The sequence below is a fragment of the Cannabis sativa genome, chromosome 4, assembly GCF_029168945.1.
Source record: "Cannabis sativa cultivar Pink pepper isolate KNU-18-1 chromosome 4, ASM2916894v1, whole genome shotgun sequence".
NCBI classification, from domain to species: Eukaryota; Viridiplantae; Streptophyta; class Magnoliopsida; order Rosales; family Cannabaceae; genus Cannabis; species Cannabis sativa.
This window is the reverse complement of record NC_083604.1, coordinates 36,331,195-36,354,194: the sequence shown is the minus strand read 5'-3', so window position 1 is coordinate 36,354,194 and position 23,000 is coordinate 36,331,195. Positions and strand designations below refer to the sequence as shown.

Here is a 23,000-nt window from a genome sequence, read left to right as displayed (position 1 = left end):
ACCAAGTGACCTTCCTCAAGCCAAGGTCGAGTGGCCTTCCTCATTCCATGGTCGATCCTCAAGCCAAGGCCAGGAGACCTTCCTCATGCCATGGTCGAGTGACCTTCCTCATGCCATGGTCGAGTGGCCTTCCTCATGCTAAGGTCGATTGACTTTTCCCGAGGCAGGCTGGAACACATGTGGCCATGCAAGATCACACATTTGGGGTACCTCTTTGAGAGTGTCTTTGCTAGCCTCCAAGTTAATTGTTGGTTTATCTCGAAAATCAGGTATGCTAATTTTTTAAATTAATAGGTACCACTTGTACCTTTTAGTATTTCTTTTAACAAAAAAAAAAAAAAAAGAAAAAAAAATATTGGGCGATTATGAAATTAGCCATCGAGTTTGGAACAGTTGGTGTCGTTTTTATTATTCGACGGACGACGGTAATTTGAGAGAAATCCGAGATCAATTCTCTTCTTGATTACTTTCTTTGGGGAAGGGTCTTACAAATCGGTCAATTCATTTGTTAAATTCGACCAAGTGTAGAGGAGAAAGCAGAGGAGGATCAACTATGGCTTCAGATTCATCAATGGTTCTAGTCGCTCTCTCTTTCGCAACCCTCGCTTTGCTATTAGCACCTTCACTTCACGCCAAGGGCATGTAAACTCTCGAATTCTCAGTCTTCTTATATCAATGGTTATATATTTATCCTGTGGTTTTAGGGTTTGGATTTGTCTAATCGAGTGCGATCGAACCTTTAACAATTTGGTGATTGGATTGGCTTAGAAATGATGAACACCGAGGAATTGGGCGTAGAGTTTTGCTTAGTTTCAAAGAAACTCCTCGAGGAAGTAACGCTACTTTCGAATGTTCTCCTTCTGGTCCTTGTGTTCCTTGCCTCTACTCCGAAAAGGTATCAAAGCTTTTTGTTGTTGATTATTGATACTCGCGATACCCAGCTTTATATTTATTGCTAGTTTTACTTTTCTAGAATGAACTTCCTGATTTATAATATGCATTTTTGTTTAGGTTTGTTGAGATTTTGGGAAATTGATTAGGTAGTTTTTTTTTTTTTTCCTTTCTAACTTTAGACAGTTTCGATTCCATCACCAGTCCACGCTACAATTATCAAAGTAAGGAGTTACCATTGCATCAAAGTTCAGCAAGAACTTTTCTTGAAACCATACTTACCCAATGAACCTATAAATTTATGCAACCTTATTGCCCATTTGAACCGGAATATTGCTTGTTTTATGCTCAGCATCTTCAATATTAAACCCCTCCTTTGTTTCTTTGCTGAAGCATCCAATTATTAGTTAAATGATCCTGCACTTCCTCCTTCACTTGCTATGCATTGAATTCACTACTTTACCTCATATTTTTATGTTCTCTTTGTTCGGTAGAATGACGAAAAATATAGGTGCAGTGAGACTGGTTATCGTATCCCTCTAAAATGTATGGAAACAAGAGATGGCTCGAAAGTTCCCAATGAGAAAACTTCTAGGAAGATTCGATCGACTTTGGAGATTTTCCCCAAAAATCTAGAGTTGCGCACAGTCTTGAATACTAAGGAAGATCTAAGTACCAATTTAAAACATAGAAGGTTGATGGCTGATTCATCAAGGAAAGAGAGTAGAAACCAAGTTTACATTACTTACAGAAGCTGTATACCATCCGTTAGTGAAGAGAAGTTGTCTATGCTTGGTTTTGAGGTATGCTTTTTTTTTTTCACTGTCAGAGTTGATTGGCTATTTAGTGCACTTTCCTTTCACAAAAATCACTCTCTTTTGGAAATAGAATTATATCAAAAATTGAATATATATATATATATATATATTTATATGAGATTTATTTTACTAGGATCTTGCTAATTATCAGGAAGGCCTGATCTCTTTTATTGTCAATGGTTCTCTTTCACTTGCTATGTATAGCTAGTTAATGCTTATCCGCTTGTCTTATGTGACTTATGTATTGAGCCCAATAGAAGTTTCAACTGGTGTGTTTTTATGTATTGTGATACTGTTGCTGAACACAAGAGGCGCTTTAATTACATAGTCACATGATTTTGTAGATGGAATGGTAGCTCATCTTTACTGTGAATTGATAAATATGTTTTAAAACAATTGTGGACAGGGAATTATGTTTTGCTTGATGCTCCTCAGTGGTTCAGCTGTATACTTCAGAAAAAGGCGTACAGCTGCCGTTTCTGGATTTGCCAGGCTCCAAACCAACTCCAGATATTAATATATTTTTTTGTTAACTTTTAATTGCCATAATTCAATTCCTATTAGTTTCTATGATAGAATCCGATTTGAAATTGTTTTGGTTCTTTCTATACAAATTATTTCATTAGGTGCAAAGACCAAGTGATGCAAATTATATTTTGCATAATCCTGTCTTTTTTTGTACAGCTCTTCTTGTATAACAGGTAGTGTCCAATTTTTAAGGGAAATGCTAAAGTACACTCATGGTGCCTAGAACAGGTGTAATATCTTTATTGGTGTAACTTAATATCAGGTTTCACTTATTTTACTTTAATAAAAATTATAGAAAATCACTAATCAATTATAAGGCGATAATTCACCGTAGTACTAAGCCCCATAAATAACTCGTAACAATGCTCAACTTTTAATTATGGATGCTTTAGTGTTGCTTAGTCTTGATATCTGTTAAGTTTCACGATCGAGATTACTACATTTGAGTTTGACAACTGTTTTTGTTCTTTTTGATAACGGACATTTGAGTTTGACAACTTATTCTGTAGAATCTTGGACAGCTATTAGAGTTAGGGTTGTACAAAAAAATTTATAAACTGCCCAAACTGAATAACCCCCCCAAACCGAACAAAAAAAATCGATAAAAATTACAAACCGAAATAACCTGAAAAAATTACAAATCGCTCATTCTGTTAATTGGGCAGGTTGGAGGGTTAAAAATAGTTTCAACCCGCCCAATTAAATCGACTAACCCGACCAACCCGATTTTGCACTTTTAATTTTTTTTTTTTAAACTTTTTAGTTTTTATTATATATAACATAAATGATTAAATATATAATAATATAAAATTATATACTTAATTATTAGTTTTAAAGTCATATATATTGTGTTGTACTTTGGTGGAATGTGATATTTTTAATTTATCTTTTTAATTTTTATTGATTTTGACTTTAAAACTAAAAAAAAAAGTTTGGCCGGTTTGGGCTAGCTAACCCGACCAAACCGCCCAAACTGTTGGTCGGTTTATATATATATTTTTTTAAATTGGGCGAGTTGCACTTAAATTTTAGCAACTCAAACTTTAGATTGGGTTAGAAAATATATAGGATAAACTGCTCTAACCAACCGATGTACAACCCTAATTAGAGTATTAGAGAGGGAAACTCTCTTCGAAAATAAAGCTGAAGTCAAAAGTGACTTTTTTTTATTGATTAAATCGATTATGTACAAATAAAGGATATATATTTATATATATATATATGTGGTAGGCAGCCCAATAAACAAGTGGGCTTAAGTAGTGGGCCTAAGCAATATCTAATACCCCCCCTTCAAGATGAACTGTATAAGTTTCTTAAGTTTATCTTGATTACAAGTGTATGAAAATAAGTGGGAAAAGGGGTTTTGTAAAAATATTTGCTTTGTTGTTTTTGGTAGTGACATGTATTAGCTTCAATGTGCCTTCGTGGACCTTCTCTCGGACAACATGACAGTCAATCTCAATGTGCTTCGTTCTTTTATGGAATACGAGATTCTCGGAGATGTGAATGGCGGTTGTATTATCTCAATAAAGAATGGCGGGATCTTTGTGGTGAATGCCGAAGTTCCGAAGAAGAGCTAACAGCCAAGTGATCTCGCAAGTGGCATTGGCCATTGCCTGGTATTCTGCTTCAGCGGAAGAACGAGAGACGGTAGACTGCTTTTTTTATTTCCAAGAGATTAGGGAGTTGCCAAGGAAGACACAGTAGCCAGAAGTGGACCTTCGAGTGTCACTGCATGAGGCCCAATCAGCATCCTAAAAAATCTTAAGATGAAAGTCTGAATTGGGCATGTTAGTTTCCGCATAAGCAGACAATTTTACAGAAGAGGCATATTGAAAGAAAAGCCCTTGGCCAGAAGTGCCTTTGAGATATCGTAAAATTCTATGAGCTGCATCAAGATGGGGAGCTCTTGGATTAGATAAAAATTGACTTAGTTTATTTACAGCAACACAGATATCAGGGTGAGTAATGGTTAGGTAAATGAGTTTACCTATGATGCTGCGATATGTTTTTGGGTTTTCTAATGGTTCCCCAATATCGGATAAGAGCCGAATATTGGGTTCCATTGGGGTAGAAGCAGGAGCAGCTCCTAAATAACCTGTGTCAGTTAAAAGTTGTAGGGTGAATGGTCTTTGGGATACAGAAATCCCAGAGGGAGATCGCCCAATTTCCAAGCCCAAAAAAAATCGTAAAGGGCCAAGATCCTTAAGTTGAAACACAGAATTAAGTTGCTGTTTAAAGGAAAGAACAACATTGTCATCATTTGAGGTAACCACTATGTCATCCACATATATTAAAAGAGCAAGAAAAGTGTCTTTGTGATTTTTAATGAGCAATGTGGGATCTGAAAGGGATTGAGTAAATCCAGTGGATAAAAGATAATTGCTAAGTTTTGTAAACCATTGTCTAGAGGTTTGTTTCAAGCCATAAAGACTTTTGTTTAGTTTACAAAAAACATTTGGAGGGATGTCTCCTTTAGGTTTATATCCCTTGGGGAGTGTCATGTAGACAATTTCATGTAAATCGCCATGAAGAAAGGCGTTATTGATATCAAGTTGGTACAAAGACCAATTGTTAATGGTTGCAATACCAAGCAGTAATTTTAATGAATTAAACTTTGCAACGGGGGCGAAGGTGTGAAGGTAATCAATACCTTCTTGTTGGTTGTAGCCTTTGGCTACTAAGCGAGCTTTGAGTCTTTCAATAGTGCCATCAGCACTGTATTTGATTCTGTATACCCATTTGCAATCAATGGCATGATGTCCATCAAGAAGGGTGACAACAATCCATGTGTCGTTGGCTTCGAGAGCATCAGTTTCTGTGTCCATGGCTTTTTGCCATTTTGGGTCTTTAGCTGCCATTTTGTAGCTGGTGGGTTCAGCAATGGAGTGGGCAGCAAGGATTGTTGTAAAAAAAGTGTTGTGTTAACCTATTATAAGACAGATATTTATTAATAGGGTAAGCAGTGGACAGAGTAGCAGTGGTATTGCAAATGTAATCTGAAAGACGTTTAGGTTTAGATAAGGTTCTTCCTGTTTTTGAAGTGACAGGGGAAGGAATTATTGATTCCCTGGGTGTGGATGGAACTTCATCAGGAGGTGGGACATGTGTGTTGATGTCATTCACACTTTGAGGAATGTCCATTTTATGAGATGGAGTGGCATCATGGTCGGGAACAGATTCATGCTCCTCAAAAGGGTGTTGAGATGGTTCTGTAGAGGGCAGTAAAGAATGTGAGAGCAATTGATTTATTGAATTAGGAGAGTTAGTGTCAGATAGTGGAAAGATATCTTCGTGAAAATAAACATCTCTAGAGTGGGTGATCTCTTAAGTTTCTATGTTTAAGAGAGTGTACGGTTTCATACCAGGTGGATAACCAATAAAGACATAAGGGCGAGATCTTGGATCAAGTTTATGTCGTTTGGTTTCCAAGGTGGAAGCAAAGGCAAGACATCCAAAAACTTTAAGGTGTTCATAGGTAGGAGCTTTCTTATAGAGAACTTCAAATGAAGTCTTTTTGTTAAGTAATATAGAAGGAGTTCGATTTATGAGATAAATAGCAGTATTTATGACATAACTCCAATAAGGTAAAGATAAATGAGATTGAAATAGTAAAGCTCTACTGACATTTCATATGTGTTGATGTTTACGCTCAACAACAGAATTTTGTTGAGGGCGACCAACGCAAGAGTTGTACTTCACGGTGCCTTTGCTACTGTAAAAGCTTGTCATATTCAGTTCTTTAGCATTGTCACATCGCACTACTTTGATGGGAACTGAAAATTTTGTCGCAATGAGCGAAAAAAATTGTGGATTAATAAAAGAGACATCAGATTTAGAGTTTAGCATGTAAACCCAAGTATAACGAGAAAAATCATCAACAATAGTTAAGAAATATCGATAACCTTCAATGCTAATAATATGAAAAGGTCCCCATATATCAAGGTGTATTAAATTGAAAGCAGCATTGGAAAAATTATTGTTAGAAATAAAAGGAGGTTGTTTTTGTTTAGCAAAATGACATAGAGCACATATAATCCAAAGATTTTTCACAGAATTGCAAACTTTTATTTAGTATACTAGTAATGTTCATAGAAGGGTGACCAAGGCGAAGATGCCAGGGGTCCTTCAAAGTACAAGTAGAGTTTGCAAAGATAGAAATATTGGAAGTGAGAAAATGTTGCTCTTGTTCAAAGAAAAATAGTTGCCAACTTTCTTAGCTATCCCAATCGTAGAAGTCAGGGAGGGATCTTGAATCAAACATTGAGTAAAAGTAAATGTGAGTTTGTTATGACAATGTTCAAGATAAGCATTAACAGAAAATAAATTAAACTTAAATTATGGAATATATAATACATCGGTCAGTATTAGTTTATCAGATATTTTTACGGTGCCACTTTTGTTGATGTGAATTTGATGGCCATTAGGTAAAGTAACAATATTAGGAACGGGATTAGTGTTTAGAGATGTAAAACAATGAAGAGAATGACAAATATGATGAGTGGCTCCACTATCTACAATCCATAAAAAAAGAGGAAACAATTTATCATTACCAAAGACGTTTGAGACCACATGAAGATTTTCACTGATGGATGGAGCGCTTTGGATTTGCTGACTGAGTAGTGAGATAAATTGCTGGCTGAGTTGAAGTTGAGAAGAGCTGGCAACAGGGGCCTCAGGACTGGCTGAAACTTGGTTTGCCCGAGCAGTAGGAGTATTTTTCTTTTTTTCACCATATCCAGGTGGGAAACCATGGAGGAAATAGCACTTCTAAACAAAGTGACCTGGTTTAAGACAATTTGAACATGTAGGGCGAGGCTTCTTATTCCGAGAAGGCTGATTCGGTTTCGGTTTGGCAGGGGCAGCAGCAACAATGCCGGTGTTGCCAAGACAACGTTGGCGTTCTTGTTGAACAACCATGGAGAAAACCTTGGATAGTGGTGGAAGAGGATCAAAGAGGATGATTTGAGCCCGTATTCCCCAATAAGATTCATTGAGACCGATCAAGAACTGAAGGATCTGTTCTCTAGCGTAGTAGTCTTGAACTTTTTGCATGGCACCACAAGTGCAAGGAGTATTTGGTTGATAGTCGTTGAGTTCATCCCATATGGCTTGTAACTGAGTGAAGTATGTGGTGATTGAGTTATTACCTTGTTTAACATTGTTAACAGAGGTCTTAAGTTGGAGAATGCACGGGCCATTACTCTAATTGAAGCAGTCATGGAGGTTGGTCCACATCTCGCGAGCAGTAGTTTTGAACATGATGCTTGCACCGATTTCTCGAGACACGGATTGAAGGATCCATTGTTGGGTTTTGTGCCCTAAATAAAACCCATTTCAATATAATCAGATTTACTAATTAATAAAGATCAGAAATCACATTTTATGTTGCATGGTTCACATGATTTATTTCATGATGATAAATTCTATTAGGTTCAGAATATATGTAATTGTTTATGATTATAGTGTTGTCAGCACAGTGGAATATAATCATGATTATATGTTTGAAAGTTTAATTCCCTGATTTGTCAGTTCACTGGATTAGACTGACATGATAATCAGCAATAGGTATGCTTACACCTTGGATGAGTGTTATGTCCTTTCCAGGGCATTGGCAAAGGTTACCAGTATCGGATGTATGGAGTATACATTGGAAGGGACCGATATTGAACTTTGATTAGATATGATAAATTTACCGTAATATCTATTCAATTCAATATCACCTAGTTGATCCTAGATCAAATGATCTGAATCCTGACATGATTAGGTTCGATCTCAAGAGTGTTATTTGTGTTCTTTGATTTGTTATTTAAACCTACTTTTTGGTCAGGGTGATACGTACATTTTTGGAACACGATAGTACAATTGAGTGGTGGCGCTAAACATAGATATGGAATCTATAGCTTCTATAGGTATTTAGAAGTGAAACGATGATTTCCTTCGAGCTTGCTAAATAGAGATAAATGGTTGAGATCTCATTTTAGTAATTATATTAATTCACTAAAATATCATTTATAAGTGGCAAGTGTTTTAAAGATAAAATACATTGAAAGGGTGTAACGGTAATTTTATCCCTATGCAATGTAGATCATCTATAGAGGATCATTGATTATTAGCATTATAACAATGGATAATTAATAGTGTATCTATATAGTGAAACATATAGAGCGTTCTATACAACTGAGAGTGCAATTCCAAGTTCTATGTGTGGATGCAACAAGAAATTAATAAGACAGTGAATTTACTTGGTGAATTCTAAATCAACTTATTGGAAGCTCGGTTATATAGGCCCATGGTCCCCATACTAGTTGAGACCATACTGCTTGTAAGACTCAGTTAACTGATTTTAGTTAATCAATTATAATTCTAAAATTAGACTATGTCTTGTTTATGAATTTTTCACTATGTTATGGCTTGATTGTGAAGAAATAGTGTTTTTGGGTTTACTTGTTAATTAAGAGACTTTATGGAGTCTAATTAATAAATATTATAAATGACAATTTTATTTGATAGTTATTTTAATTATTAAGTAAATAGTTTTGGCATTTATAGGTTTGAATTGGAAAATATGGTATTATTGAAAAGAAGAATAATTGGTTGAAATAAAGTGGCAAAATTGTAACTAGAGATTGGTCCACTATCTTGTACGGCCAAGGTTGAATTTTTGCCCAATATTTTATTCTTTTTTAATCCATATAATTCAATCCTAACCCTATTGAAGAATAGTATAAAAGGAAGGCTATGGTCTCATTATCCAACTAATGCATCGAAAGCTAAAAACCTAGATGAGATCTCTTCCTTCTTCTTTCTTCTTTAATTCAAAACACTAAGCCTTTCTTCACACTAAATAATTCCAGCCATTAGTGATAGAGTGAGTGCCCACACACATCAAGTAGTATCTCAATCATCGTGTGGAAGACTGTGAAGAATCCAATCAACAAGAAGGAGAATCGGACTCAAGGAATGAGAGAAAGAGATCCAGGTTCAGATCTTTATAATGCTCTGCTACAGAAAGGAATCAAGGGCTAGAGATCTGAACGGAAGGAGTCATTATATTCCGCTGAACCCAATGTAAGGTTTCTTAAACTTTATGTGTTTATTTTATTGTTTTAGAAATTCATATTAGGAAGTTAATGAAACATACTTGTTAGTAAATCTAGATCCTGGTAAAATAATTCTAATAACTGGCCTCACAGCCATGGTAATGATTTACTCTCATGAAATATGAATTAAAATGATGATTTGTGTTGATTTTGATGGTTTCATGTTGATTTGTGTGTTATTTGATGATTGATTGATGTTTGTGAAATTTTTATGAAAAATAATTGAATTTTCGTTCTAAAATTATTATTTTTTGGATATTTTGGAAAAAAATTAAGCAATTCACTTTTTTACAGAACTTAATTTCGATTTTATTTAAATTAGTTATGATTTTTTGAAGTTTTGGAAAAATCGGGAGTGGTGACACACCCTTGTGCGCGCGGAATGCTGCTGGCAGCACCTTTTGTGCGTGAAACCAGCCCCTTGCCCCCAAGTTTGTGCGCTTGGATACTTGCAATTTTTTCGTTTTTCTTCGATTTTTCATGCTATTTCATGGAATTAACTTCCGATTTTTTTGTGTAGTTTTGTATTTTGATTTTTACTTTTCATATTTCAAATCTAATTATCAGAATTAAATTAATTAGTATTTTTTAAAATTAATTTAAGATATTAGTGATATTTGAATTTGAAATAGGTAAAAATCTATCTTTTTTGCTTAATTATCTATCTTATTCTTAAAATTTGATTATTCTATCTTATTTTAAATTTAAGGTCTAATATTTATTTGTTTTATTATTATTTAGATATTTTGAATAGAAATAGGATATTATGCTAATTTTTAAATTTTGTTATTTTTTATTATTTAAATTAAATTATAAAATTAGAAAAATGATATTAAATTACCATTTTATTAAATATTTAATTTTTTTTTTAAAATAACATGAAATTTGAAAGATAGTTAGCTTTTTTTTTTTTTTTGAAAAAGATATTTAGGTTAGTTGAAACCTAATTTTTCAAAATTATAGGTTTAATTTTAATTTTTTTTTTATTTTTTATTTAATTATTTATTTATTTTTTACCGAAAAAAAATTATTTTCTTATTATTTATTTATTTTCGGATTTTTTAAATAAATTAAATTAAATCTAAAATTAAATAAACCCTATATCCAACTATCCAACTTGTTGCAGGAGTATGTGTTTTAGCTTGTTTGTAAGTTTTATAAAACCTATTATTGCTTGATCTAAATTGTCATGGTTAACTTATTGGCAGATCCAATGATATGATTTTAACCCATGGTTCAATTGTCAATAGGTCAAGTAAATAATTTGTAACAGGTAAATTTTACATTCTTCTTTCATCTGTGTATGACCTAGTAACATGATAGGATCCATCCTAATCTGTATGCCTGTGTGAGCCTATATGTTTGCTATTGGGCTTAGATGCATATAGGAAGCCCACTTAACTTTTACTAAGTAAATGGACTAGGTTGCTAATATAAAATTTGACATAAGTAATTTTATTTAGGCCCAATTAGAATTGGACTTATTCAATGAATAACAATTATTTATTTAATGGTTAAATTCCTCTCTTTTGGGCCTAGTGTGAGAGTTAGGGCGCCAATAGCAGTGGGTACGACATACTGAACCCAAGCCTCCCTCACATGAACTACCCCAATTTTGAAGGCCCATTTGCCTTATTTAAATAATTGTATTAGGTTAATTATATTAGTCTAACCTAATTAAAATAGAATTAGCAACATAATTAACTTTTGAAATATATGAAATTTATTTTTCATTGCATATTTTAAAGTTAATTTTAGAAAAATACTTAGTTAATTGAGATATATTCTAGATAGTTATTTCTAGTACTAGTTATATATTTTAATATTTAATTAGGAAAATATTTTAAGTTGAAAATTAATTATTTTTATTTTAATTAATTTTGGACCAACTTAAATAAAGAATATTTTCCTATTATTAAACTTAAATTAATAATTAAGTTTCTTTTATACTTGATTATTTAATTCTTGTATTTAATACATTTAATTAAATTAAAAATTAAATATTTAAGTTGATTTCATTCTTGATACTTAAATATTATTATTTTCATGACATTTAATTAAATAGAAAATTATTTTAAGTTGGAAATCTTAATTTCAGAACAATTAAATTTGAATAATATTTCAATATATATTTTATTAACCATTTTTCGAAATTGCATTTTTTTATTTAAATGCAGAAAATTTTGATTTTTTTTTTTTTTAAAAATAGATTAAAGTTGAAAATTATTTTTTATTAATTAATTTTGGACCAACTTAAATCAATGATTTTTTCATATAAATGATTGATTGAAATAAATGAACTAAAATATATTACAATTTGAAAATGAATTAATTAGTCAATAAAAGTCTAGATAGTTATTTTCTATTTGCTTGAAGTATTTTTCTAATGATATTTAATTAAATAGAAAATTAATATTTAAGTTGATTTTCATCATGATACTAAAATATTTGAAATTTTCTTAAATATTTAATTAAATAGAAAAATTATATTTGTGTTGAAAATTATTTTTTAATTAATTTTGGACCAACATAAATTTGAATAATTTTTCAAGATTTATTTTATTTTATTTAAAAAGTATTTTCGAAAATTGTATTCTTAGATACTTTAATTTTTAAAAATGCAATATATATTTATAGAAAATTAAATTTGAGTTGTAAATTAATTTAAATTCATTTTGAAACAACTTAAATTGAATAATTTTCTAAATATTTATTGGAAATTATTACTAAGATGGAAAATAATTTATTTTATTTTTCATATCCATCTAAGTATAATTTTATAAATATTAAATTAAAATTGAAATTTAGAATTTTATTCTAAATTGTTAATTTTTTTAATGAAATAAATATATATTAAAATAAATAGATTAAAATAAGTATCAAAAGAAAATACAACTCCTTAAAATAATGAGCTTTTAGTTATAAGGATATTCGATCTCCATTGTTGGTCTTACAATAGTTAAATGTTTTCAATATAACCTCGAGACGCTAGACTTTGTCCCCCTTATGGATGGTTATTCGTTGAAAGGATTTAACACCGTAAGATCTCATATGATAAGTATTTTGTAAGTTTTCGTCTCTATTAGACACTCCCCTACGGTGACTACTTAGAGATAAATTTACGAAGTATGAAATAATGGTGGAAGCTCATAAAATAAGATAACCTTGACTCTCGCCTACAGGGACAATGTTGGATTCTTATTTTGATCGAATAAAAGGTTGCTAGAATGGTTTCCATTTTAGATGAGCTGACAACTCTATTCAATGAATGATACTTTGACTCTCGCCTACCGGGACACTATATCAGTTTGTTGGTAACCTTGGAAATTATTTAAGATGTGTCTGTTTTGTATTTTCACATGTCTTTGTTATTTGCTAAATGCTTGATAATTTCTGAATTGTGTGTGAATTTATATTGAACCATGTTGTTTTCTGTTATTAATTGTTCTTTAATTTCAAATCTTCTTTGTTGGTCTAACTTAGCTTGTTGTTTTTAATGGGACAAATCCTAATGAATTGTCATCCATTAGACAAACATAACAGTGTTAGATCTCGATAGATAAATATTTGTAAATGCAACATCTAGCTGTTCATCAATTGATGACACCTTAGACAAGTATTTACAATACGAAACAAGAAGATTATATAAATAAGAATAACTTTGACTCTCGACTACCGAGACATCGTTGGATTCTTATTTTAAATTGAAATTATCCTTTACTTATTCCTCTTAGCTTATTCATTTTGAATTTGCTTATATAGTATATCATTGGATGAATGGTTTATAAATAATCTGCTTATAATGTCATTCTATTTTCTTTTATGAATCTGAATGGCACAGATGACTATAATCCCGACATTCTATCCCGAAATAATATAATCCTCGATCTTAGAATCTCTTACTTATATATGCTTACTTTAGGCAAATTAGACTTAGAGTTAGATTAGTAGTGATGGTCCAAGCTAGAATCATTACTCATTGTATATTTAGATTCCAAATAGAAATTTTATATTTCTATTTCCAGAATACAATACAGTTCAACTTTCACAAGTGTTTAATATCCATCTTCTGTCAATGGATTCAAACTGTATGTTAAAGTATGGAATATGAGTTTAGTATTCTGTGACCAGGATCTACTTGGACTATTCTAAGAACTCTTTATTGTAACTAAACCTAAGTCATCAAAAGACACAACCACATTTTAGTATCTATGGCATTTGTATCTTGTTCATAGTGGTTTTGACAAGATCATTCTCTGCAAAGAGTCAATATGCCTATATCCACTGAAAGTATAATCATCTCATTCAAAGATGGAGGTACATTCAGGGGTGGATATGAGTTTTCATTATATTCTTAAGACGATCACTCTAGATTTTACCTTATGCAAAAGAAATTTGAAATGTTTGAAAAACTTCATGAATTTCTAGCAATGGTGGAAAACCATTAAGGTAAGTGGTTAAAGATCTTGCGAATTGATAGGGGTGGAGAAATATTTAGATATGCAGTTCAAAGATCATTAACTTGATTTTTGAATTATATCCAAACTTACCTCCCTATAAATTTGATTTTCATATTGATGATAATATAAGGTCTATAATTAGTTACTAGTCATTGCCTAAGTCCTTCTAGGGAAATACCCTAGTGATAGGACAATTTTAGAATGATGGAATGGTTGTGTAGTTAGTGTAAACCATTACTAGATTCATGGATGACCTAATCGTAATCTTAAGAAAAGCTAGAACTGTTAACCAAGGTTTGCATGTTTGTTAGCTATTCTAAATGATTAGGAGTGGACCATCCCATGGTCATTAGATAAGAAAGTGTTTGTTTTAACAAATACTACTTTTTTAAGAAAATGACTAAGTCTAAAAACAAAGTAACAAATAAAGGAGATATTTTTTTCTTGATTCCAAAAGTGTTCTGTCATCTTATTCGATATATGATGATCCCACTGCCTCTGTTGTTCTTGACACAACCGAAGAGGACAATACCATTTAGTATTCTTAGACAAAATTCACGGTACCTTGTCGTAGTGGGAGGGTATCAATGAACTCACCTTGTTATGACTTGGGAGACACTTGTGATTAAAATCCATTGTTAGTTTTAAACAAGTAATGGATTGTCAGAATAAGAAACTAAGAAGTAAAGCCAAGAGAACTATGGTTTAATCCATTCATAAGGAACAACCAAAAGGTTTCTATTACAAGGACATGAAAGGAAATTTCGTTAGTAAGTCTATGCAATGGACTTAACAAAACTTCATGTTCCTAGTATTACAGGTTTGAGATTATCTAAACATGTGGCCTATGGTATACCTGGTTAATTACTTACTCTAGTGCAAGCAACTTACTTTAGTAAGATGCTGGAGCATTTTTCTAATGGCAATCAATAGAAGCTTCTCGACTTCTGGATATAGATTTCATTTATCTAAGGAAAAATTTCAACTATTCCAGAAAAGATAAAGCCACGAAAGAATTCCTTGAATCAACAGTGAGAGGTCTCAGATATGCTTTAGTATGCCTTAGACCAGACACCTACTGTTGAGTGGGAGTAATGAGTAGGTATCAGATTAATCCAAGAAAGGAACATTGGAAGACAATCAAGTGAATCTTAAGATTAAGAAGAGGAACTATATGTTAGTCGATAAGGGTGTATTTAATACTCTTAGACTACACCAAATCATAATTCTAGACTTGCCTTAGTGCTAGAAAGTCTGCTGATGAGATGGTGATTACTTTGGGGGTGGACTAATGATTTTGGAGAAGTGTAAAAACCTATCTGAATTCTCTAAGTCTACCAGAGAGAGACTGAATGTTAAAGTTGCAGGAAAGATGCTTATTCAGTCTAAGGAAAGTTCTATACATTTTTGGAATTGTTCCAACATTTATCAACTACTAGTGTTACTTCCTGACTAACGCAAAAATAGTTGCCAAAAAGTAAAGAATCCAATATCCCTAGAAGAGTAGACATATAGAGAGGAATTTCACAACATCAAAGATTTTGTGATTAAGGAAATGTAATGGTGGAGAATAGGATGTATTGAATACAACCTATCAGATCCTATTACGGAGAGTATACTACAAACAACACTTGATTTGGACATTAAGATGCTGAGATTATTTGAAATGCACTTTTTTGTTTTATATTAGTGCAAGTGGGAGTTTGTTGGGTTTTGTGCCCTAAATAAAACAATTTCAATATAATCAGATTTACTAATTAATAAAGATCAGAAATCACATTTTATGTTGCAAGGTTCACATGAGTTATTTCATGATTATAAATTCTATTAGGTCCACAACATATGTAATTGTTTATGATTATAGTGTTTTCAACACAGTGGAATATAATCAAGATTATATGTTCGAAAGTTTAATTCCCTGATTTGTCAATTCACTGGATTGAGACTGGCATGATAATCAGCGATAGGTATGCTTACACATTGGATGAGTGTTATATCCTTTCCAGGGCATTGGCAAAGTTTACCATTATCGAATGTATGGAGTATACATTGGAAGGGACCGATATTTAACTTGAAGATTTTGTATGACCTAGTAACATGATAGGATCCATTCAAATCTGTGAGCATGTGTGAGCCTATATGTTTAATTTCTGTTATAGACACATATAGGTTGTTGTTGCTAAATAAAATATCATTACTTGATAGATTTTATTTAGGCTCATTTAGTTAATGGGCCTATTCAATTAATAATAGTTGTTCATTTAAGGTTAAATTCCTCTCTTTTGGGCCTTGTGTGAGAGTTGGGAGCCTTGATGTAAAGCCCGCTTAGTTAATTTGGAAATTAGCAGTTGTTTATGTTTAATTATGAAATTATTTATAGCTATTTAAATAATTTATTACTGTTATTTATGGAATTCAGAAATGCATGATTATGTCATCAGTAGTTTTTATATTTCGCATTTCCGGTGTTCGGTATTTTGGAACTCGGCGTTTGGCTCAGTAGAAATCACAACTTAGTATGTTAGTATTTTGGGGACGGGTTTTAGACATTGGGAATGTCGGGAATGGCCGGGAATTTAGAATTTCCCAAAAATACCCCTTTAGTATGATTTTTGTGATTTTATGGTGGAGGGGCAAAATGGTCTTTTTGCCCCAATGACTTTTGTCTTTAGTGACTTTTTATTTGAAAAATTAAATGTTATTTTAATTGTATACTTGGCTGAAATGTTTATTGCTTATAGTTATTCATTTTCTCTTTTTAGCAAAAAAATCACTAAGTTAGAAAAAGAAAGAAAATTTCCAAATTTCACTCAAAACTCTCTCTCTCTCTTTTCCTCTCTCTCTCTCGGCTGTGCATGTGGGTGCAAGGGGGGGATTTTTGCTTTGATTTCTTAGTGGATTCTCATCCAAAGCCAAGCATTCTTCAAGCTAGGTTAGCTCTTTGGTTTTTTCTTGAATTTTATTGAAATTTTAATGAAAATGTGATGATTCTTGCATGATTTATAGTTGCTGTTGCTGCTGTGGTTTTATGTTAATTTATGTGGGTTAAAGCATGTTAATTGAAGTTAAATTGGGCTGTGTTGAAGCATGTTAGATAGGATTGTTCAAAGCTTTTAGTTTCTATGTTGAAATATGTGATTTTTGAAAGAAATGGTTCATTTTGTTTCTGTGAAGTTGCTGGTTGTTCTTGTGTGTTTTCAGAGGCTTATTCATGCTTAGTTGAGTAGAATTAACTAGGTTTGGATGCATGTTAGTGGATTTAACCAAGTTTGAGTTTTGGAACTCAAAGCTTGGTCTTTAATGGTGATTTTTGTATCTGTGTTTTCTGGGTGGTTTTGAGGCCTTAGATTTGTTCTTTGGGGTGTTTAGAACAGGTCTGGAAAGTTTGGTACCAATTGGGGTTGAATTGGTCGAGTTATGAGAATTTTAGTTGGCTGCCTGCGAGGAACCGGAATTCCGGTTGTGCATCCGGAATTCCGGATGAGGGTTCTGAATTTTCCAGAACCGGAATTCCGGTTGGGCAACCGGTCTACCGGTTGGGGAAAATTCAGGGACCCTAGTTTTCCTCGTTTTTATGTTTTTAGGGGTATTGCCATGCTTTTTATCGATAGGGAAACTTTTAGTTCCAAGTTTTAGTCCCCGGAAAGTGATTTAGCGTGTCACTTATAGCGTTGTGATTTTTATGGTTTAGGAGCCAGTAATCCGCCGCTCAGCTTCAGTTCCAGTCAGGTTGACCGGCACACCTGAAATCGGAATCCAGGTAAGATTAGTATAACAGTATGCATATGTAGATTACATGTTTAGCGTGCATGTAGGAAGCCTGCTAGATTACATTAGTTATGTATTTAGGCTTCGAACCATCCAACCCTGTCACGTCGGTACAGGCTGGAGTATGACCAAGAATGAGTATGACCGGTTCGACCGATCAGCCGACACTTGGTTGGTGGTTCTGCTATTGACCTATCCCGTCGGTACGAGCCGGAGTATGACCAAGAATGAGTATGACCGGTTCGACCGATCAGGAGGATACTTGTCAATAGTACCGTCCCCTGAACGTTCAAAACTCAGTACCATGTTGGACATGGCAGTAGTGGCTCAGTACCATGTTGGACATGGCAGTAGCGGGACTCAGTATCGTGTTGGACACGGCAGTTAGTGTTATGTATGATATTATTATGCTTTTCTTACTGAATCTGTCGACTCACAGTTTATGTTCATGTGTAGGTAAAGGCAAGGCTGTAGCTGATGGACCGTGAGCGAGCTTATGAGATTGTACATGTCGGGGCGGTTAGGCCTGGAGCGTACGATCCTCGGGACAGCAAGGCTGAGATTTTTGTAACTGTCGTTAGACGACTCTTATTTTGATGTATTAGTTAAACAGTGAAACTTTTTGTAAATATTTTTATAATCGGGATCCTGAGTCTTTTATAATATGTTTTACAAGTTTAATCAAAAAGCAAAATTTTAATTAATCACGTTTTTCCATAAACCTCGTTGATTAGCAACGAGCTGCACAGTACGTTTAAAAATCACGTAATACGCCTAAGGTAGTTAGGGTGTTACAATTTGGTATCAGAGCCGCCAGGTTGTCTTCCGAAGATCGTCACGACATGTACAATCATCATCAGCAGTTAGCTCGGTTCACGGTTCAGTAAGACTTTATTGCTTTAGTAGTTTATTTTATTCAGTTATGAAAAAGAAAAGCCTGTTAGGAAGCATGTTAGTAGCCTGATAGTAGAATAGGCGCATGTTTCGTTTTTAATTTCCAAATTAAGCGGCATTAGTAAGCTCGCCTTGAATACGACCTGATATGCCAACTCTTGGTTTTGCAGGCGGTTCTAACTAGATGGACGCCAGGCGGACTACCAGGAGTCAGGGCAACTCCGTAGGGTCGAATCAGGGACAGGGAGCTCAGTTTCCCCCACCTGCTAGGGGCCGAGGCAGAGGTCCCCGAGGCAGGGCTCGTGGCCGGGGTGATGAGAACCCGCCACAGGTTGCCCAGGCTCCCCCAGCCGATCAGGGAGCCCCAAATTGGGAGTTGCGGTTTGCGGAGATGCAAGCCCGGATCGAAGAACAAGACCTCAAGATTCAGAGGTTGAGACAGCAGGGTGCTCCCCGGCAGCTCGTGCCCGTAGTTCCAGTGGCACCTGCCCCTGCTGCCCAGGCCGAGATAGTGGTGGCGGCCCATAGATTGGAACCATTGTATGAGCGGTTCCGGAAGCAAGCACCTCCGGTATTCCTGGGAGGTCCGGACGTGATGAAAGCCGAGCAGTGGCTGACGGTGATTACCAGAATCCTGAATTTCATGGGTGTCACCGGTAATGACAGAGTGGTGTGCGCCACGTTTCAGTTCCAGGAGGACGCCCTGGTATGGTGGGACATGGTGTCTCAGATTCATGATGTCACCACCATGACCTGGGAAAGGTTTCAGGAACTCTTTAATGCGAAATATTACAATGAGGCGGTCAGAAGCGCCAAGAGGAAAGAGTTCGTTCACCTGACCCAGCGGGAGAACATGAGCGTCACTGAGTATACTACTCAGTTTGATCGGTTGGCGAGGTTAGCCTCGGGAATTGTGCCGACCGACTTCAGCAAGAAGGAGAAGTACTTGGACGGGTTGAATCCCAAGATCAGGCATGACCTGATGATTACCACAGACGACAGCACCACCTATGCTCAGATGGTGGAGAAGGCACTGCGAGCTGAGGGCGCAGTGGGGTGCATGTCAGAATCAGCGAGTACTCCGGTTAGTGGCGGGGCTCCTACCCCTCCTGCATCGAGGCTATAGCGAGGGGGAGTAGTGGTTCGGCCATTGATCGAGGAAGAGGGCACCCACCGCTTCCGGCGGCTCGAGTCAGAACAAGAGGTTCCGGGGGAACCAGAACCAAGGGAGTCGTCCTGGTGGTAATGAGACCCGATTCTCCTATCCCGAGTGCCCTAGCTGCAAGAGGCACCATCGGGGTGAGTGCAAAGGTCAGGGATGCTTTCATTGTGGCATGCCCGGACACTTCAAGAGGGAATGTCCCCAGCTCCGATCAGAGGCACCGAGAGCTCCAGCGATACCCACTCCAGCCAGGGTATTCGCTATCACGCAGGCTGATGCAGATGCCAGCCCATCAGTAGTCACAGGTCAGCTTTTTATTAACAACTCGCTTTATTCAGTGCTGTTTGATTCTGGGGCTACACATTCTTATGTGGCGGCCAGAGTCTTTAGTAAATTGGGTAGACCCTTTGATAGATATGAATCAGGGTTTGGAACCCTGTTACCTGGCGGAGAATTGGTTATCTCCAATAGGTGGATTAGGTCTATGCCGATCAGGATAGATGGTAGAGAGTTAAGCGCTGATCTGATAGAGATGAGCTTAGTCGAATTTGATATTATTTTAGGAATGGATTTCCTATCTAAATATTCGGCGAGCATTGACTGTAAAAGGAAGATGGTGGTCTTCCAACCAGAAAGTGAAGAACCGTTTGTATTTGTGGGTTCGGTTCAGGGATCTCGGATCCCGGTGATCTCGGCTATGTCAGCGAGAGAATTATTGCACGGCGGTTGCTTAGGGTTTCTGGCCGTGGTGGTGGACACCACTCGGCCAGATGCCAATCGGCCAGAGGACATCAGAGTGGTTCGGGAATTTTTGGACGTTTTTCCCGAAGAACTTCCAGGGTTACCACCTCAGCGGGAGATTGATTTCGTGATCGACTTGGCACCAGGGGTGGATCCGGTTTCCAAAGCCCCGTATAGGATGGCTCCAGCTGAACTTAAGGAATTAAAGATTCAGCTCCAAGGGTTGCTTGACATAGGGTTCATTCGGCCCAATGTGTCACCTTGGGGAGCCCCGGTTTTGTTCGTCAAGAAGAAGGATGGATCCATGAGGATGTGCATCGACTACAGGGAGTTGAACAAGCTGACGGTGAAGAATAAATATCCATTACCTAGGATCGATGACTTGTTCGATCAGCTTCAGGGGAAGATGGTCTTTTCTAAGATTGATCTCCGTTCGGGTTATCATCAGTTGAGAATCCGAGAGGAGGACATTCCAAAGACGGCTTTCCGCACTAGGTATGGACATTACGAGTTTCTGGTTATGTCATTCGGACTAACCAATGCTCCTGCAGCATTCATGGACCTGATGAATAGAGTATTCAAGGATTTCCTCGATATCTGTGTGATTGTGTTTATCGACGACATCCTTGTGTACTCTCAATCAGAAGAGGAGCATGAGTTACATCTTCAGATGGTTCTGCAACGGCTTCGGGAACATAAACTTTACGCCAAGTTCAAGAAATGTGAGCTTTGGTTATCTCAGGTGTCCTTCCTAGGGCACATTGTGAGTAAAGATGGGATCAAGGTGGATCCCGGGAAGATTGAATCCGTCAGGGATTGGCCGAGACCGAAGACAGTGACAGAGATCAGAAGCTTCTTGGGATTAGCTGGGTACTACCGTAGGTTCGTGGAGGGGTTCTCCAAAATCTCAATGCCCCTAACCGAGCTTACAAAGAAGAATCGCCGATTTACTCCGGTCGTATAAATGCGAAGCTAGTTTTCGTGAGCCGAAACGAGAGGTTGATTACTTTGCTCGGTACTAGCTTTGCCTTCGGACAAGGAGAAGTTCGTAGTCTACTGTGACGCATCCAAACAGGGTTTGGGGTGTGTATTGATGCAAGCCGATCGGGTTATCGCTTATGCCTCCCGTCAGTTAAAGGATTATGAACAGCGATACCCGACTCATGATTTAGAATTGGCCGCAGTGGTTTTTGCATTGAAGATTTGGCGGCATTACCTTTATGGGGAGAAGTGTGAGATCTATACCGACCATAAAAGTCTCAAGTATTTCTTTACTCAGAAAGATTTAAACATGAGACAAAGGCGTTGGTTGGAATTAGTGAAGGATTATGATTGTGAGATCCTCTATCATCCCGGAAAAGCCAATGTAGTGGCCGATGCCCTGAGCAGAAAGGGTCCCGGGCAAGTAGCTAGCATGGTTCAGATCTCACCTCAGCTAGCAGAGGATATGGTTAGATCCAGCATTGAGTTTGTGGTAGGTCAGCTTCACAACTTAACGCTGCAATCTGATCTGTTGGAAAGAATAGAGGTCGCTCAGATGACAGATCCGGAGTTAGTGAAGATCCGAGATGAGGTATTGGCGGGTCAAGCCAAAGACTTTTCAGTGTCAGATAGTGGAATGCTTTTGTATAAAGCCAGGGTTTGTGTTCCGAACAGTGTGGAACTGAGAAATGAGATCTTTGAGGAGGCTCATTCTACTCCATATTCTCTGCATCCCGGCACCACCAAGATGTACCAAGATTTGAAACCGTACTTCTGGTGGAGCGGTATGAAGAAGAATTTGGTAGAATTCGTATCGAGATGCCTCACTTGTCAGCAGATCAAGGCTGAACATCAGAGACCAGCAGGGTTGTTGCAGCCTCTAACCCTACCAGAATGGAAATGGGAGGATATTACGATGGATTTTGTGGTCGGGTTACCGAGGACCACGGGTTTGCATGATTCCATCTGGGTAGTGGTGGACCGATTTACGAAATCTGCTCATTTTCTGCCGGTCAGAACAACATTTACAGTGGATCAGTTGGCAGAGTTATATGTCAGGGAGATAGTGAGACTTCACGGGGTACCAAAGTCTATAGTTTCGGACAGGGATCCGAAATTCACCTCCAAATTTTGGCAAAGTTTGCAACGGGCAATGGGTACAAAGCTAAAATTCAGTACAGCATTCCATCCTCAGACAGATGGTCAGTCCGAAAGGACAATTCAGATATTGGAGGATATGTTGAGAGCCTGTGTTATGGACTTTGAGGGCTCATGGAGTAAGTATCTACCGTTGATAGAATTTTCGTACAACAACAGTTATCAGAGTACGATAGGGATGGCTCCCTATGAACTGTTGTACGGTAGGAAATGTAGATCCCCTATCCACTGGGATGAGACAGGGGAGAGGAAATACCTAGGTCCAGAGTCAGTTCAACGGACCAATGAGGCAATAGAAAAGATAAAAGCTAGAATGCTTGCCTCACAGAGCAGACAGAAGAGTTACGCAGATCCGAAACGCAGAGATGTTGAGTTCCAAGTAGGGGAACATGTGTTTTTACGAGTATCTCCGATGAAGGGGATTAAACGTTTCGGAAAAAGAGGCAAGTTATGCCCTAGATTTACAGGACCTTTCGAGATTCTCGAGAAGATAGGT

At 36.2% G+C, this 23,000-nt stretch overlaps 1 protein-coding gene across 1 annotated transcript; it reads left to right on the top strand.

The window, feature by feature from the left end:
* Window positions 1-277: 277 nt before the first annotated feature.
* Window positions 278-2,526, top strand: LOC115715204 (uncharacterized). The gene is made up of 4 exons (XM_030644048.2): window positions 278-642; window positions 769-895; window positions 1,386-1,694; window positions 2,116-2,526. Exons 1-4 carry the CDS (start codon window positions 554-556, stop codon window positions 2,224-2,226), a joined length of 636 nt encoding a protein of 211 aa, XP_030499908.2. The 5' UTR covers window positions 278-553; the 3' UTR covers window positions 2,227-2,526.
* Window positions 2,527-23,000: the final 20,474 nt, after the last annotated feature.

Bases quoted from the DNA above. Each gene is read 5' to 3' on its own strand.
- LOC115715204 (XM_030644048.2), top strand. From the start codon at position 554: ATGGCTTCAGATTCATCAATGGTTCTAGTCGCTCTCTCTTTCGCAACC. The intron at 643-768 runs GTAAACTCTCGA...GGATTGGCTTAG, and splicing joins TCACTTCACGCCAAGGGCAT to AAATGATGAACACCGAGGAA. The intron at 1,695-2,115 runs GTATGCTTTTTT...AATTGTGGACAG, and splicing joins TGTCTATGCTTGGTTTTGAG to GGAATTATGTTTTGCTTGAT.